The 16090-nt window shown below is 39.7% G+C and overlaps 1 protein-coding gene across 5 annotated transcripts in view; it reads right to left on the minus strand.

The window, feature by feature from the left end:
* The window catches only part of LOC126425294 (pyruvate carboxylase, mitochondrial), a 417925-nt gene that overhangs the window by 70178 nt on the left and 331657 nt on the right, over nt 1–16090 (minus strand). For all 5 annotated transcript variants that reach the window (XM_050088273.1, XM_050088271.1, XM_050088272.1 and 2 more), the window contains one exon: nt 12035–12259. In XM_050088273.1, the coding sequence (XP_049944230.1) occupies nt 12035–12259 (225 nt within the window). The remainder of the gene's footprint in view (nt 1–12034; nt 12260–16090) is intronic.

Genomic DNA, 16090 nt, shown 5'->3' on the forward strand with positions numbered 1-16090 from the left:
TCTGAATCTGCTTAGTGTATTCATCTCTTGGTCTCCCTCTACGATTTTTACCCTCCACGCTGTCCTCCAATACTAAATTGGTGATCCCTTGATGCCTCAGAACATGTCCTACCAACCGATCCCTTCTTTTGGTCAAGTTGCACCACAAACTTCTCTTCTCCCCAATCCTATTCAATACTTCCTCATTAGTTATGTGATCTACCCATCTAATCTTCAGCATTCTTCTGTAGCACCACATTTCGAAAGCTTCTATTCTCTTCTTGTCCAAACTATTTATCGTCCATGTCTCACTTCCATACATGGCTACCCTCCATACAAATACTTTCAGAAATGACTTCCTGACACTTAAATCTATACTCGATGTTAACAAATTTCTCTTCTTCAGAAACGCTTTCCTTGCCATTGCCAGTCTACATTTTATATCCTCTCTACTTCGACCATCATCAGTTATTTTGCTCCCCAAATAGCAAAACTCCTTTACTACTTTAAGTGTCTCATTTCCTAATCTAATTCCCTCAGCATCACCCGACTTAATTCAACTACATTCCATTATCCTCGTTTTGCTTTTGTTGATGTTCATCTTATATCCTCCTTTCAAGACACTGTCCATTCCATTCAACTGCTCTTCCAAGTCCTTTGCTGTCTCTGACAGAATTACAATGTCATCGGCGAACCTCAAAGTTTTTATTTCTTCTCCATGGATTTTAATACCTAATTTTTCTTTTGTTTCCTTTACTGCTTGCTCAATATGCAGATTGAACAACATCGGGAAGAGGCTACAACCCTGTCTTACTCCTTTCCCAACCACTGCTTCCCTTTCATGTCCCTCAACTCTTATAACTGCCATCTGGTTTCTGTACAAATTGTAAATAGCCTTTCGCTCCCTGTATTTTACCCATGCCACCTTTAGAATTTGAAAGAGAGTATTCCAGTCAACATTGTCAAAAGCTTTCTCTAAGTCTACAAATGCTAGAAATGTAGGTTTGCCTTTCCTTAATCTTTCTTCTAAGATAAGTCGTAACGTCAGTATTGCCTCACGTGTTCCAGTGTTTCTACGGAATCCAAACTGATCTTCCCCGAGGTTGGCTTCTACTAGTTTTTCCATTCGTCTGTAAAGAATTCGTGTTAGTATTTTGCAGCTGTGACTTATTAAACTGATAGTTCGGTAATTTTCACATCTGTCAACACCTGCTTTCTTTGGGATTGGAATTATTATATTCTTCTTGAAGTCTGAGGGTATTTCGCCTGTTTCATACATCTTGCTCACCAGATGGTAGAGTTTTGTCAGGACTGGCTCTCCCAAGGCTGTCAGTAGTTCCAATGGAATGTTGTCTACTCTGGGGGCCTTGTTTCGACTCTGGTCTTTCAGTGCACTGTCAAACTCTTCACGCAGTATCATATCTCCCATTTCATCTTCATCTACATCCTCTTCAATTTCCATAATATTGTCCTCAAGTACATCGCCCTTGTATAGATCCTCTATATACTCCTTCCACTTTTCTGCTTTCCCTTCTTTGCTTAGAACTGGGTTTCCATCTGAGCTCTTGATATTCATACAAGTGGTTCTCTTCTCTCCAAAGGTCTCTTTAATTTTCCTGTAGGCAGTATCTATCTTACCCCTATTGAGATAGGCCTCTGCGTCCTTACATTTGTCCTCTAGCCATCCCTGCTTAGCCATTTTGCACTTCCTGTCGATCTCATTTTTGAGACGTTTGTATTCCTTTTTGCCTGCTTCATTTACTGCATTTTTATATTTTCTCCTTTCATCAATTAAATTCAATATTTCTTCTGTTACCCAAGGATTTCTACTAGCCCTCGTCTAACAATAGGGACCAGTATGTCAGCCACTGTGGATGTGGTTTTCAGGCAGTCTAGGTGAATATCGGGCTGGTTCCAAAGTCCTGCCTCATTTACACAATTTGCAAATACTGTGATGAACATCATAACATTGACCAAGTGATTTACACTAATGCACACAGAATGTACAAGGGTCACGCCAAAAGAAATGCACACTTTTTAAAAAAAAAAATCCATCCTTTATTCTACATGTTTGAAAGTTTTACAGTGTGTAGATACATCCTTTAGGAACAATATTTTCATTTCTCCACATAATTTCCATCCCTCTCAACTGCCTTACACCATCTTGGAACCAGCGCCTGTATATCTGCGTGCCTGTATACCTGCCCGGTAAAATTCTGGACCAACCTGTTTGAGTCACTGTTTGGCAGCGTGCACAAGGGAGTCATCATCATCAAACCTTGTTCCACGAAGAGAGTCCTTCAGTTTCCCAAAGAGATGATAGTCACATGGAGCCAGGTCAGGACTGTAAGGTGTGTGTTTCAGCATTGTCCATCCTAGTTTTGTAATTGCTTCCATGGTTTTTTGACTGACATGTGGCCATGCATTGTTGTGCAACAGCAAAACATCCTGCTTTTGCCGATGTGGTCGGACACAACTCAGTTGAGCTTGAAGTTTCTTCAGTGTCATCACATATGCATCAGAATTTATGGTGGTTCCACTTGGCATGATGTCCTTTGGAATTGAAAAACACCGTAGCCGTAACTTTTCCAGAAGGTGTGGTTTTGAATTTTTTTTCTTGGGTGAATTTGCATGATGCCACTCCATTGATTGCCTCTTTGTCTCTAGTGAAAAATGATGGAGCCATGTTCCATCACCTGCAACAATTCTTTCAAGAAATTCATCTCCACCATTCTCGTACTGTTCCAAAAGTTCGTTGCATACCGTTTTTCTTGTTTCTTTGTGAGCCACTGTCAACATCCTGGGAACCCACCTGGCACTAACATTTTTTAACACCAACACTTTCAGTTTTCTGCAAACACTTCCCTCCCCTATCCCAACATAGCATGACAATTCGTTCTTTGTGATGGGTCTGTCAGCAGTCACCAATTCGTTAACACTCTGCACATTGTCTGGAGTGTGTGCAGTACAAGGCCTGCCGCTGCAAGGACAATCCTCAATATTGCTGTGACCACTTTCATCACATAACCTGCTTGCCCACCGACTAACTGTACTGTGATCGACGGCAGCATCTCAATACACCTTTTTCACCCTCTTGTGGATGTTTCACATTGTCTCGTTTTCACAGCACAGGAATTCTATGACAGCACATTGCTTCTGACTAACATCAAGCGTAGCAGCCATATTGAAGACATGCTGTGACAGCGCCACTCACTCATGGGAACAAGTTGAACTAAGTTTGAAAACAAGTGGGAAGGATCTACTCACTGTAAAACCTTCACACATGCAGAATGAAAACTGTATTTTTACAAAAATAGTGTGCATCCCTTTCGGAGTGACCCTCGTACATTCCTCCCCTCAGGGGAGGAGGCTGGGGGACTGCAGGAGTAGCTTTAAGGCTGCTTTCACACTGGCGGCTTCATCAAAATGATTCAGTTGCATGGTTCAATCACTGCAATGTGTGACTATCACACGTTTGATCCACGTGGTTGAATTGTCAGGTATGTGACTGAACCATGTGGCAGAATCTCTGTGGCAACAGGTCCACGTGCTTGTGCGAACCAATTATGAAATGGATGATGATGAGGAAGTGTTGTTTTCACTTTGTTATTGAGAAGAAAAAGATGCCACAGACGTCAACAGCAGTACTAGACTCGCCCTATTTTAACTGCCCGAGAGACATGGACATTTATCTTGCAATTTATTTGGAAGTGAAAGAAAATTGCAAAATTCTTTAACTATTTCAGAATGTCTATGATAGGTTGTTGAGTGTACACCACTACACAGAGTACATTTTTGGGATCCTATCCGGCAAAAGGAGAATATTGCATTGCCTTTTAACAGTGAAGGAAGACTTGTGCAGTAATAATTAGAGCGTGTGACATTTTACGTAACTCTGTTCATGAAAGAAATGGATTCAAGCTAGATGAAACTTAAGAAATAATTGGTTTATAAGGGAACACTCCTATACATAGCCGTCATGCTGCGAGTGTACAACATAACTTTGGGGAGTACTTTGTTAGCATTAAGGGTGCCGTTCATTGGCAAACAGACGAGATATAAAACACATTCTAATAAGAAACAAAAAAAAAAAAAAAAAAAATACAAGGTTAGGCGAAATTCACACACTGACTTCACAGCGCGACTCCTCACATGCTAGCAATAAAAGAATGCGTCACAAAATTGCATCCAGCGAGTACATCTGACTGGAAAAGGAGCTTAAAGTGTTGCAATCTGGCAACACTATAACCACATGTATGGTAACTAGCTCTGTCAGCACATATTAGTTGTGCTGAACAGTTGGTGCAGTGGATAGACTTTTGGGTTAGCATGCTGGAGGTCGAGGGTTCGATTCAGGGGCGCATTTTTTTTTAAATCGCTAATTTCATTCTGACATTTCATTTTGTAATATACGCTATTTCTTAGGTCACATGTATCCTAAATTTACAATATTTTGCAAAGCTGAACATAAATACGTGGTTAGACAAATAAGAAACAGGCAGTTGAAACATATCTTGTCATAGGACAGAATAACTACAAAACAATATCAATTTCGAGAAGCTAAAGATGATAGCACAGTACAATAACACAACATCTATTTGTCATTTATATTATACGTAACACAAGCACTCAGAGTCGCACATTAGCAACCAGTGACAATAATGATGTCCATATTAATGACTGCATGACCTTCACAACAGACTATGTTGTTCGCAGAACAACAGACGCTCTAAGCGACCTCCCTGCACGTCCAAACATTGTGCAACCCACCAGGTCATACAGCTCTGCACCCTTCGCAACAAAGCTGCATCCACAGTAAAAAGAGCAGCATGAACACGCACTGCCTATACTTCCACATTCATCGGCAGAGTAGAGTACGCGTACTCCGTCAGGTGTTCCCACAGGAAGAAATCCTGGGGATTTAGGTCAGGCAAATGTGGTGGCCATACAACTGGACATCCACGTCTGAGCCATTTCCCTGGAAATGTTCTGTCCAAATACTGTCGCACATTAATTCCAGAGTGTGGAGGTGCACCATCATGTTGGAACCCTATCCTCTGATGAACATATAGTGGAACATCCTTCTACGCATCAGGCAGATATTTTGAGAGGATTGCACGATACCTTACGTGCAGTCAACCGGTCAGGCAACATGTAGGGTCCCAAACATCTGTTGTCCAATATTCCAGCTGAGACGTTGATACCAAAGCTAACTTGATACCCACGGTCGTGGGAGACTTGCAAGTTAACCTCACACAATGGTGGGCATTGTGCATGTTGAAGACACCCTCATGAGTGAATGCTGCTTCATCCTACTATATTATGGTCTTCACGAAGTCACCATTGTCTTCCTGTTGTTGTTGGAACCATTCACAGAATTGCATCTGCTGATGATGATCTGCAGGATGCAAGTGCTGGAAAAACATTTTTATCTGGACAGTGTCAATGAAGATATCTAACAGCATAGTCATGAGTGGCAACACCAGCACAGTTATCAGATGCTCCAAGGACCGGAAGCATATCCACATATTCATCATTTGTGTATGCTATACGTCTGCCAAAACGGTTCAGAGTTTTACAATGAGAAAACTCAATACATGTATGCATGTGCATTGGAGCCTGGCACGGGTGCGTTATTCCACTCGCAACTAGTCCCTGTCTGGTGGGCAGCACATACAATATAAACACGCTGTCAGTCCTGTGCGCTGTTCCACCTAAAGCACATTACCCCTCTGACAAATACTGTTCTGCACAATTCATCCAAACACCGCTAATTGTGAAATGTTCAGTTTCAAATTAAACTGCTTCCCTAAAGGTAACAGACTGTTTCCACAATCCCATCAACAGAATAATAATAATAATAATAATAATAATAATAATAATAATAATAAACCCCGTGGAGGCCCGGGAAAAGAATAGGCCTCCGGTATGTTCTGCCAGTCGTAAAAGGCGACGAAAAGAACAAACCACTAATAGGGCTAACCCCCCTTTTAGTGTGATTACTTGGTTCAGGACAGAACTAAAGAAGCCTCGGACAAGCGCCGTCATGGTCGGGGACGACGCTTGAACCCTATGCCCGCCCACAATGGTAACGACACTGCTAGCCAACTGGAAAATGATTTAAATCCGAATAGAGGTGTTTTGCAGGATATGCTTCCTGCAACCACCCTAGAAGGAAAACAAAGACACAGGATGAGATGGTCAGATGAAGTTAATCGACACCTCATGTTCTGTTATTACCAAGCAACAAACCTAGGAACCAACACAACTGGATACAGATCACAAGTATACACAACATTTATTACCAGATACCCGGAATTAAAATTTTTAACAGAACAACGACTAGCTGATCAGATCCGTGTAATAATCAAAAATAACAGGATACCCCAGTCAGAATTAGAAAACATCAAACAACAAGTACAACAAATACTGGAACAAAATAATGTGCAATCAGAAGAAGAAGAAAACACAGTAATGGACTCAAACATCCCAGAGCAAACAAACAAAGACCAACACGCATCAATTAAACAATCAGAGGAAAACGAAATCTTAAGACAGCCAACAGAACAAGCACAAATAGAACACGAAGAGACACACGTGTTAGATATAGAAGAGAAATTTCAGCTGACATATATAGAATACAAATACACAAATACAGACATTAGACCATTCTTGCATAGACCGCCAAATAACCCACAAGTCGAAACAACAATAAAAACTATCAACACAATCATACACAACAAAATAAATGAAAACACAACTTTGGAAGAGTTACAACTACTGGTTTATATAGGAGCACTCACTACACTAAATATACACACTAGGCAGAGATCAGAACAAACCAACACACAGAAGAAACCCACAAAACCAGCATGGCAACACAGGTTACAGATCAGAATAGAAAAACTGAGAAAAGACATCGGACAGCTAACACAATTTATAAGAAATGAAATATCAGACAAAAAACGAAAAAGCTTAGGTAAAATCTCACAACAAGAAGCAATAGAGCAATTAGATGAAAAAAAGCAAAAATTGCAAGCATTGGCCAAACGACTTAGAAGATACAAAAAAAGTGAAAATAGAAGGAAACAAAACCAAACATTCAACACAAACCAAAAGAGATTTTACCAAACAATGGATAACACACACATTAAAATAGACAATCCACCAAACATAACAGACATGGAACACTTCTGGAGCAGCATATGGTCAAACCCGGTACAACATAACAGGCATGCACGGTGGATACAAGCAGAAACAGACACATACAAGTTGATACCACAAATGCCTGAAGTGATAATTTTGCAACATGAAGTCACCAGAGCAATTAATTCTACACACAATTGGAAAGCCCCTGGAAATGATAAAATAGCAAATTACTGGCTAAAGAAGTTCACCTCAACACATTCACATCTAACTAAGTTATTTAACAGTTACATTGCAGACCCATACACATTCCCTGATACACTTGCACATGGAATAACCTATCTGAAACCTAAAGATCAAGCAGACACAGCAAACCCAGCTAAATATCGCCCCATAACATGCCTACCAACAATATACAAAATATTAACTTCAGACATTACACAGAAATTAATGACACATACAACACAGAACAAAATTATAAATGAAGAACAAAAAGGCTGCTGCAAAGGAGCACGAGGATGTAAAGAGCAACTGATAATTGATACAGAGGTGACATATCAAGCTAAAACTAAACAAAGGTCCCTACACTACGCATACATTGATTACCAAAAAGCCTTTGATAGTGTACCCCACTCATGGTTACTACAGATATTGGAAATATACAAAGTAGATCCTAAATTGATACAGTTTCTAAACACAGTAATGAAAAACTGGAAAACCACACTTAATATCCAAACAAATTCAGATAACATCACATCACAGCCAATACAGATTAAGCGTGGAATATACCAAGGAGACTCATTAAGTCCTTTCTGGTTCTGTCTTGCTCTGAACCCACTATCCAACATGCTAAATAATACAAATTATGGATACAATATTACTGGAACATACCCACACAAAATCACACATTTGCTATACATGGATGATCTAAAACTACTGGCAGCAACAAATCAACAACTCAACCAATTACTAAAGATAACAGAAGTATTCAGCAATGATATAAATATGGCTTTTGGAACAGACAAATGTAAGAAAAATAGCATAGTCAAGGGCAAACACACTAAACAAGAAGATTACATATTGGATAACCACAGTGACGGCATAGAAGCGATGGAAAAAACAGATGCCTATAAATACCTAGGATACAGACAAAAAATAGGAATAGATCATACAAATATTAAAGAAGAACTAAAAGAAAAATATAGACAAAGACTAACAAAAATACTGAAAACAGAATTGACAGCAAGAAACAAGACAAAAGCTATAAATACTTATGCTATACCAGTATTGACCTACTCATTTGGAGTAGTGAAATGGAGTGACACAGACCTAGAAGCACTCAATACACTTACACGATCACAATGCCACAAATATAGAATACATCACATACATTCAGCAACAGAAAGATTCACATTAAGCAGAAAGGAAGGTGGAAGGGGATTTATAGATATAAAAAACCTACATTATGGACAGGTAGACAATTTAAGAAAATTCTTTCTAGAACGAGCAGAAACTAGCAAAATACACAAAGCAATCACTCATATAAATACATCAGCTACACCATTGCAATTTCATAACCACTTCTACAACCCTTTAGATCACATAACATCAACAGATACAAAGAAAGTACATTGGAAAAAGAAAACACTACACGGCAAGCACCCGTATCATCTAACACAGCCACACATAGATCAAGACGCATCCAACACATGGCTAAGAAACGGCAATATATACAGTGAGACGGAAGGATTCATGATCGCAATACAGGATCAAACAATAAACACCAGATATTACAGCAAGCATATTATTAAAGATCCCAATACCACAACAGATAAATGCAGACTTTGCAAACAACAAATAGAAACGGTAGATCACATCACAAGCGGATGTACAATACTAGCAAATACAGAATACCCCAGAAGACATGACAATGTAGCAAAAATAATACATCAACAACTTGCCATAAAACATAAACTAATAAAACAACACGTTCCCACATACAAGTACACACCACAAAATGTACTGGAGAATGATGAATACAAATTATACTGGAACAGAACGATTATAACAGATAAAACAACACCACATAACAAGCCTGACATCATACTCACCAATAAAAAGAAGAAATTAACACAACTAATTGAAATATCCATACCCAACACAACAAATATACAGAAGAAAACAGGAGAAAAAATTGAAAAATACATCCAACTGGCTGAGGAAGTCAAGGACATGTGGCATCAGGATAAAGTCGACATTATCCCAATTATACTATCAACTACAGGAGTCATACCTCACAATATCCACCAGTACATCAATGCAATACAGCTACATCCAAACATATATATACAACTACAAAAATCTGTAGTTATTGATACATGTTCAATTACCCGAAAGTTCCTAAATGCAATATAACATATACCATACAGTTACAAGGAAGTCACGCTTGACCGAGGTTCGCGTCACGTTCCATTTTTAACAGACTTAAGTCTGAGAAAAAAAAATCAATAATAATAATAATAATAATGCATTGAGATACATATTAAACAGCATGCAGTTACCAGACTCAATGTTGAAAGGCATAATTAGTGGGACCATGGCGATAACACATACAAATAGTAACCGAGTTTGGACATCATCCGCAAAGCACATTGTTAGTCCTACTGGTAACGTAAGGCCCTAACAAAATGTAATGGACTTGAATGAGGCAAGAATAATAAATGGTACTAATCTATGAGGCCACTAGAGGTGGTTTCACATCTAGTAGATGAAGTGGTGTGAATAAATCCACGCCCATGAAGTGGTGTGAATAAATCCACGCCCATGAAGTGGTGTGAATAAATCCACGCCCATGAAGTGGTGTGAATAAATCCACGCCCATGAAGTGGAAAGGGCTTCTTTCAAAGCTGACCAATCTTCAATTTCTATGAGTGTAGTATGTAAACGCAAATGTTTTTTAGAGGATCCGCTGCAATCACTTTTGACAATTAAGATGCCAAATACCGTACCACCTGGACTACATTTACCAAATAAAAAACATATGCCCCAACCCACGATCGAACCCTTGACCTTCTGCATGCTAACCTATAACTCTATCCACTGCACCAACTGTACAGCACTAGTAATATGTGCTGACAGAGGTAGTTACCACGTATGTGGTTAAATTGTTGCCAGATTGCCACTCTTCAATGTTCTTTTTCTGCCGGATGTACTCGCTGGACAAAATTTTGTGGAAGACTACTTTTTTTTTTTTTTTTTTTTTTTTCGCTGGCATGTGAGGAGCCACGCTGCGAAGCCCAAGTGAGCAAATTTTGCTTCACCCTGTGTACCACAACCACTTTTCTCCGATACCACTTTATTTTTGAAGTTGGGAACAAACGTTTCACACATCACCTCCCAAGCATTATGTTTTTGATGTTACTCCCATGTCCTCATTTCCTGAATCCCAAATTAGAAGACGACATTCTACCTCAATGGCAAGTTATTTTTGCAGCAGAAAAGAGCACTTAACACTTTAAAATGACACACGAAATGCACACGATTCAACGATGACAAACTGCTAACAAATGACGAATGTAGCACAACCATGTACAACGGAAACTGTTTACCCCCTCCCTCGGTAACCATGCTGTTAGATCGCCACAGGTGAAAGGATTAAATGTGGCTGAATTGCCATGTCCAGGGACTATCGGATGCACTGCAGGTTGTGTGGACAAACCAACAGTGTGTATGCCCTTACAGGAACTGTGAGTTAAATGAATGAAGCTGCCACACGGGTGAGTGTCGTGACCAAATCATCAGTGTGCAAGCAGTCTAAATGTCTTTGAGAGTGCTGGCATTATCAAAATATAGCCCATATGCAGGTGTGGTTGGTTCTCCATGTTACTGGCGAAGTACCGTATCAGTATGCTGGATGAGCCACGAGGAGAGGTACAAGCTTTGAGAGGTGGTGATACGGAACAAAAAATTTCAAACGACCGTACGGCCCTTTCTTAACAGTATCTTACACAAAGCTCTTTGAAAATCACAGGTATCAATTGCGCTGAAAGTACATAGGAAGTCGTGTTGGCAAAGGAATATCCTCCATGTATTGTGGTAACATATTTTGAAGGAAATCAAGATACCATACCCCATTAACACAATAATCTAAAGCAACTTGATCGATGAGTTGGTCATCATGAACACCGCACCAGACGTTCACTGAGAAACGTGACTGAAAACTTGTTTCCCGAGTAGCGTACAGATTTTCATCCACCCACACATGAGAGTTGTATGTATTATTGATGCCATTGCAGATAAATGTCGACTCAACAGTGAACAGAATACATGGAATACAGTGCCCCGTACAAATGAGCTCAGATCGGCAAAACAGCAGCTTTCTACAATAGCTGCAAAATACAATGCAAGGCAGTTGATGGTGGCCTTTATGAGCTCCTTTTCTGAGGAAATGTATGTAATTAAATGAAACATTAGATCATAATGTTTTATTACTATCACCTGCATCTGTCCTGTTCCTCATTGCTTTCATTAGTTTCCCTAGAAACTTAATAGCACAACACATTTTCATATGCTACTTTTTGTTGTACCTTTCCTTCCTACTGATCTACTGTACATGCAAATAAAAAGCAATTAGAACAAAATATATCAATTAAAGCAATGTATCAGCACCCAGGGTCAAAAGCATTAATACAAATAATGAGAATGAATAATGTTCTGAGAGGAACACACACACCTCAGTCCTCCTCAGCCACAGTCTGCAAACCCTTATTTTTTCCCTAATTGGTTCGCTGCTTCTTGAAACTGATTATTCACATCTGCTCAAGACTGTTAAGTTCTCGACACTTAAATTTGCCGCTTCTAGTAGACTACGTCGAACTGCTGACGGACAGTGATACCTGGCTGCACTAACTTTGGGATCGAGGTTGGGAGCAGGCGCGATCTCCACCACCTTCTGGTGGCGCCGCTGGACGGAGCAGTCCCTCTCGTACAGGTGGACTACGTTCCCACCGCGGTCACCGAGCAGCTGCACTTCAATGTGTCGCGGTCGCTCAATGAACTTTTCGATGAACAGGGCCCCATTTCCAAAAGCTGCCTTGGCCTCTGAAGTTGCTCGTTGAAACGATTCTTCCAGTTCCTGTAAAAATTAAGAAATGACTGCTATCACATACACAGCAGGTTTTTACTCCAACTTTAATTACACACTGGAATGTTGTCAATGAAATATGAACATAGTTAGCATTAAAATTGCAACACCAAGGAGGACATACATATGGTATGTTGTGGTACAGTAGGAAGATTACAAGATTAAATTTGTAGATTGTTTGGTGCTATCCTGGCTTTACCCAAGCTGCGTATAACTCCAGATTGCAGTGATTAAGATTTAGATTTGTGTGCAGGAGGTTACAGAAAATGTGAATTCTCAATGCAGTTCAGTAGAGTTTGCTGACCTCTAACCTCCACATCTCCAAACAGAACAACGCAGAGGGTGTACGGTGTACAGTGTTCAGCCTGTCAACATGACTCAAAGGTAGAGACACTGAAAACATATTGATACTTCTTGGTTCCGAGTATATTCATCTCTATGCCAATATCTTCTTACCATATAGTTTTCAACTGACACTTTTACTCATATTAAGGTCCACGAGGTCCATCTTGTCCAACATATTGCCCACGGCACCTAGAATTGCTTTTCAGTTCCTCCTAACACCCCCCCCCCCACCCTCTACCACCACTTATACCGCACCTGCAACTGGCATAACTTATATCTGAGGGAGAGCCAATGGTGGAACAACTCATCATGTACCAGCTGTTATGTAAACACTGTTTGGCCTTCTACATTGGTAAGACTATCACCAAGCTATCAGTTAGGATGGACGGGTATTGACAGAAGGTGTATCCTGGCAACACACAATACCCTGTTGCACACCGTGCTCTGCCACACGACTGTCACAACCTTGGTGCCTGTTTCACCTTATGTGCCACCTAGACTCTTCTCCCAGACACCACTTTCTGAGAACTCCACAGGTGGTACTGGCATTGCAACATGCCCATTGTTTTGCCACCCACCTGGCCTTAATTTATGTTAATTATTTTCTTTAATTTCCTCAGTCAGCATTTTATCTCAGTAACTATTTCTTTCTTCATTCCGTTTTAGTTGTCTATATCTTATTTTCTGATTGGACTATTTTTCCCTCCCCCTCCACCTCTACCACATACAGTGCACTTAGCTTAATTAGTCGTGGACAAAGTTATCAGTAAACTTTGTCTTGCTTATCACACATCTTTCACCTCTAAGCTCTCAGAGTTTCCAAATCTTGTCTAGTGCAGTCTTCCATCCTCATCCCATCTGGTAAGTCTCCCCTGACCCAGGGTGCTGGGCAACTTTTCTGAACCCTCCCCATTTTCTAAACTTTGCAAGTCATTTTCCTTCATCCTTCTTTCTTCCTCTTCAACCCTTCTGCGAGGAGGAGGAGACCCCCCCATACATAGGTGCAGGCACATGTGGCTGCCTATTAGGTTTCTACAGTGCTGTCACAACACTTTATTATTGATAAGATTTTAGAAGTAACGAAATATGAAATTTACACTATAGAAAATGTTGACAATTTTGGTTTACAAAATAACATGGCACCCAAATGAAAATATCAGTTTTACATTACAGGAAATGTTAATATTTATTTATTTTACAAAATAACGTAGGGTCCAGATGGTACATATGTCACAGGTGGTGACAACATAGCACACCCACCTCAGTAGTAAGCCATATTTTTGTGTGACAAATGCATACAGTATCAAACACTTTGAATTAGCAACTTTTATGAATATCAATACGGTAGAGAAAGAGGCCAGGATTAGGAAAGAAGTTAGACAAAGGTGTGCACTCTCTCCATATTTATTTAATGTATTCATTGAGGAAGCTATTAGGATGTTAAAGGAGAAGCCAAATGGAATAAAAACCAATTTAGTAAAAGGATACAATGTATTCAGATATTGCCGATGACATCCTAATAGTTGCAGACTCCGGAAGAGCGGAAGAGAGATGATTAGGATGCTGCAAATTCTATGGGGTACTAAACGTATGGAAATTAAAAGCAAACAAATGGGAACAAGGGACTGTGTTAGCAACACAGGCATATACGACTAAGAATAACATTTTAACCAGCAAGCTTATGAATATGGATGTCAGAAAATCATTTTTTGAACTAATCTGTATGGCATACACTGGTCTACGAAAGTGAAAGTTGATCTTTTGGTAAACTGAAAAGGAATTGACTTTAAGCTGCTGGTACATGCATATGACAAAATGACAAGAACAAGCTGGACAGAAAGGAAAACCAACCTGGAAGGCTTAAAGGAAGTCAACAAAAAGTGAAGATTATTAAAGAAAAGAAAAAAAAAAGAAATTATTCGACATGTCATCACACAAAACGCTTTCATCATAACATTATTGAAGGTGGTGTGCTGGCAAACAAAGGAAGAGGATGGCCTATAAAGGAGTATTTGGAAGATTTTGAGAAGAGGAAAGGGTGGGCCATTACACAGACTGAAACAAACAGTCAATGACAGAAGGCAGAGTTCACATCAACAAGACAATAGCCTTTAAAATATGTAATGTAATGTAATGTAATGTAAATTATTTACTCAAAATTTTGGCCATATGACAAGTCCAGCATTTTGAACAACTGAACAAGAGTAATAATGAGCCACTAATGGCAAATTGAAGACAATTATATGGTTACAATATCCTGCATGCTTGACCCAAGATTTTCAGAAGCCCATGGCTTGTGCTTGGGCAATATCTGCAGTAAGGTATTTGACAGCAACTAATCTTGCTTCTACTGCTAGCACTAGCAGCATTTACCATAAAAAACCTTTGACAACAACTGTGCAACCATTGGGGGCTAATCCTTTACAGCAATGACGAGACAAAAATAAATAAATAAATAAATAAATATTGTAATCCTCAATTGTGTACATGCGCCAATGTGAATACCTGACAATTCCAGTGATGTCAATGCATTGTCGGAGTTTCTTTTCAAAAGGCAGCAGCACATTGTAAACGTCACGTAATGGCTTATTAGTTAATCAACTGGTCGGATGTTGCATATGAACGACTATATGGAGAAAGAATTGAAATTTACAGAATATTTAATTTACTTGATACTGGGTATTATTCAGCTCTTTTTTTATATACATATATAAAGATGCTGTAACTTACCAAACGAGAAAGTGTTGGTATGTTGATAGAGACAATCAAAAAAAACACAAAACACACAAACACACACACACACACACACACACACACACACACACACACACACACACACACACACACAATTTCAAGCTTTCGCAACCCAAGGTTGCTTCATCAGGAAAGAGGGAAGGGGAGGGAAAGACGAAAGGATGTGTGTTATAAGGGAGAGGGTAAGGAGTCATTCCAATCCCGGGAGTGGAAAGACGTACCTTAGGGGGGGTGGGGGGGTGGAAGGACAGGTATGCGCGCGCTGACACACACACACACACACACACACACACACACACACACACACACACACACACACACACACGTGTGTGTGTGTTTTATTGTCTCTATCAACATACCAACGCTTTCTCGTGGGTTGGTAAGTTACAGCATCTTTCTTTTTATATATATATTTTTCCCATGTGGAATGTTTCCCTTCATACTTTAAGTCCAAATTTTTTTATTATACACTATGGGATTAAAATTTTGTGGGCGCCTGCCTATCAGTGGACATTAATATAGGGTGTGTCCATCCTTTGCCTTCATGTCAGCTTTAATTCTGCTGGGCATACTTTCAATAAGATGCCAATCTCTGCAGAGGAATGGCAGCCCATTCTTTCCGAAGAGCTGAAACCAGAGAGGGTATTAATGTTTGGCACTGAAATGTGCAGCAAAGCCAACATCTTAATTCATCCCAAAAATATTCCACTGGGTTCAGCTCGG

This window comes from Schistocerca serialis, chromosome 10, assembly GCF_023864345.2.
Source record: "Schistocerca serialis cubense isolate TAMUIC-IGC-003099 chromosome 10, iqSchSeri2.2, whole genome shotgun sequence".
In the NCBI taxonomy this organism is placed as follows: Eukaryota; Metazoa; Arthropoda; class Insecta; order Orthoptera; family Acrididae; genus Schistocerca; species Schistocerca serialis.